Source organism: Aplysia californica, unplaced genomic scaffold (genome assembly GCF_000002075.1).
Source record: "Aplysia californica isolate F4 #8 unplaced genomic scaffold, AplCal3.0 scaffold00496, whole genome shotgun sequence".
Classification (NCBI taxonomy): domain Eukaryota; kingdom Metazoa; phylum Mollusca; class Gastropoda; order Aplysiida; family Aplysiidae; genus Aplysia; species Aplysia californica.
The window spans coordinates 410,530-412,379 of record NW_004797766.1 but is presented as its reverse complement, the minus strand read 5'-3'; the positions used below and the strand labels follow the sequence as shown (position 1 = coordinate 412,379).

The window sequence follows — 1,850 nt, the reverse complement described above, 5'->3', positions numbered from 1 at the left end:
TCTCTCTCTCTCTCTCTCTCTTTCTCCCCCTCTCTTCTATAGACTATCTGTGTTAAGTGAGCGGTTCCCCTTACCAAAGCTCTGTGCGTTGTTGAGAGTGAGGTTGTGCATGACTCTGGCGCCGAAGAATGACCACTTGAGTAGGTAGTCCTGGGCCCTCTTCTTGAAGGACTTGCCGTTCTGTTTGCTGGGCTGTGGGTGGGAGGGAGTTCACAACTAGATGTTGTAGTCGTTATTGCTGATGTTGCTTTTGTTCTGGGTGTTGTATTTGCTGTGGGTGTTGTTGTCTCTGTTGTTGTTGTTGTTGTTGTTGTTGTTGTTGTTGTTGTTGTTGTTGTTGTTGTTGTTATTGTCAATGTCTACTGTTACACTGTGTGTACATGGTTGCTGAAACTCTTGATAATATTAAGGTTGTCACCACTAATAATACTATAATATCTTAATAACGCCTCTACCTTTCTGGTACCGCATTTTGTTGTCCCTACTCTAGTTAATACATTGTTGATCCTTTCACATACATTTGCTGACTTGTGTCAGCTCATTTCAATATACTTAATTAAGTAAAATTTCAGTTTCAGTTGGAGCAAAATATACATGTTTTAATCGAAGTATGTAGATATTATATATGTGTCCATCTATATAATCTATCCAGAATTGTCTTGTCAGAGCTTTTAAAAAATGTTTGTGTTTTTACGCCCCCATCTAAACAATTTAGACAATTTACGAGGCAGGCCTCCGACCCTGACCCTCGGGGCCAACCTGGGCTGAGAGGCATACAACATTTTAGAAAAATGACCGTGATATTCAATAAAATTCCCCCCTCCCTCCATTCGGGAATCGAACTCGGGTCTCCTGCTTGCGACAGCGAAGGGCCCAGCCGCTACACTACAGACGCTCGCTTAGGCAGAGGTAACCCAGTGAGAAAGATTAGGCCCTATAGGTAAATTTCTATTAAAAACAGATATATTTTTTTAGCTTTCTTCATTTATTTATTTCCTCCCACCCCCATTCTTTCTTTCTTTCTTTCTTTTATTTATTTGTTTGGTTGTTTGCTAGTCTGTTTGTTTCTTTCTTTCGCTCGTTCGTTCTTTCTTTATTTCTTGGCTTACTTTGATGACTTTCTGCTCGACGACCATGTCCAACCACTCGGTGAAGGCTTCCACAGTGGCCTGCTTACGAAGGAGGTCTTTGAACTCTCTGAGGACTGGAGGGGGATCAAGACACGGCACATTAGTTGAGAGCGAGAGAGAGAGAGGGGGAGAGAGAGAGAGAGAGAGAGAGAGAGAAAGAGAGAGAGAGAGGGAGAGTGAGAGAAGGAGAGAGAGATAGAGAGAGAGAGGGAGGACAAATACACCTCACACACCCTTTCCCAACTCACACAAACGAACACGCAATGCACGAACACACGCATACTTTCACACAAAGGCTAAGGAAGGTAAAGAGAGGATGATAAAAAGGGCTTTCATTTTCATACATACACCGACCTATCTTGCTGTCGTCGTCGTCAATGGTATCTACTGACGTAAGAGATAACAGAAGTTTGATTCATTTTGTTATTTGGGAATCTTGTCGTTGATATTGTTGCTAAAAGTGCTGTTGATATCGTTTTCTTGTAGCTTTAATTGTTGTTGATAATATTTTTGCTGATGTTATACTTGGTGTTGTATGTGTAATTGTTGTCGTTGTTGTCGTTGTTGTTGTTGATATCGTTTTCTGGTAGCGTTAATTGTTGTTGACATTGCTGCTGATGTTATATTTGGTGTTGAATGTGTTATTGTTGTTGTAGTAGTAGTTTTCGTAGTAGTAGTAGTAGTAGTAGTAGTAGTAGTAGTAGTAGTAGTAGTAGTAGT

General features: G+C 40.9%; 1 protein-coding gene across 1 annotated transcript in view; it reads right to left on the bottom strand.

The window, feature by feature from the left end:
• LOC101853024 (DNA-binding protein RFX6) overlaps window positions 1–1,850 on the bottom strand; it is a gene marked incomplete in the record, with an annotated part of 90,512 nt that overhangs the window by 11,155 nt on the left and 77,507 nt on the right. Inside the window, 2 exon segments of the mRNA XM_013086723.1 lie at window positions 75–192; window positions 1,110–1,197. Of these exon segments, the coding sequence (XP_012942177.1) occupies window positions 75–192; window positions 1,110–1,197 (206 nt within the window).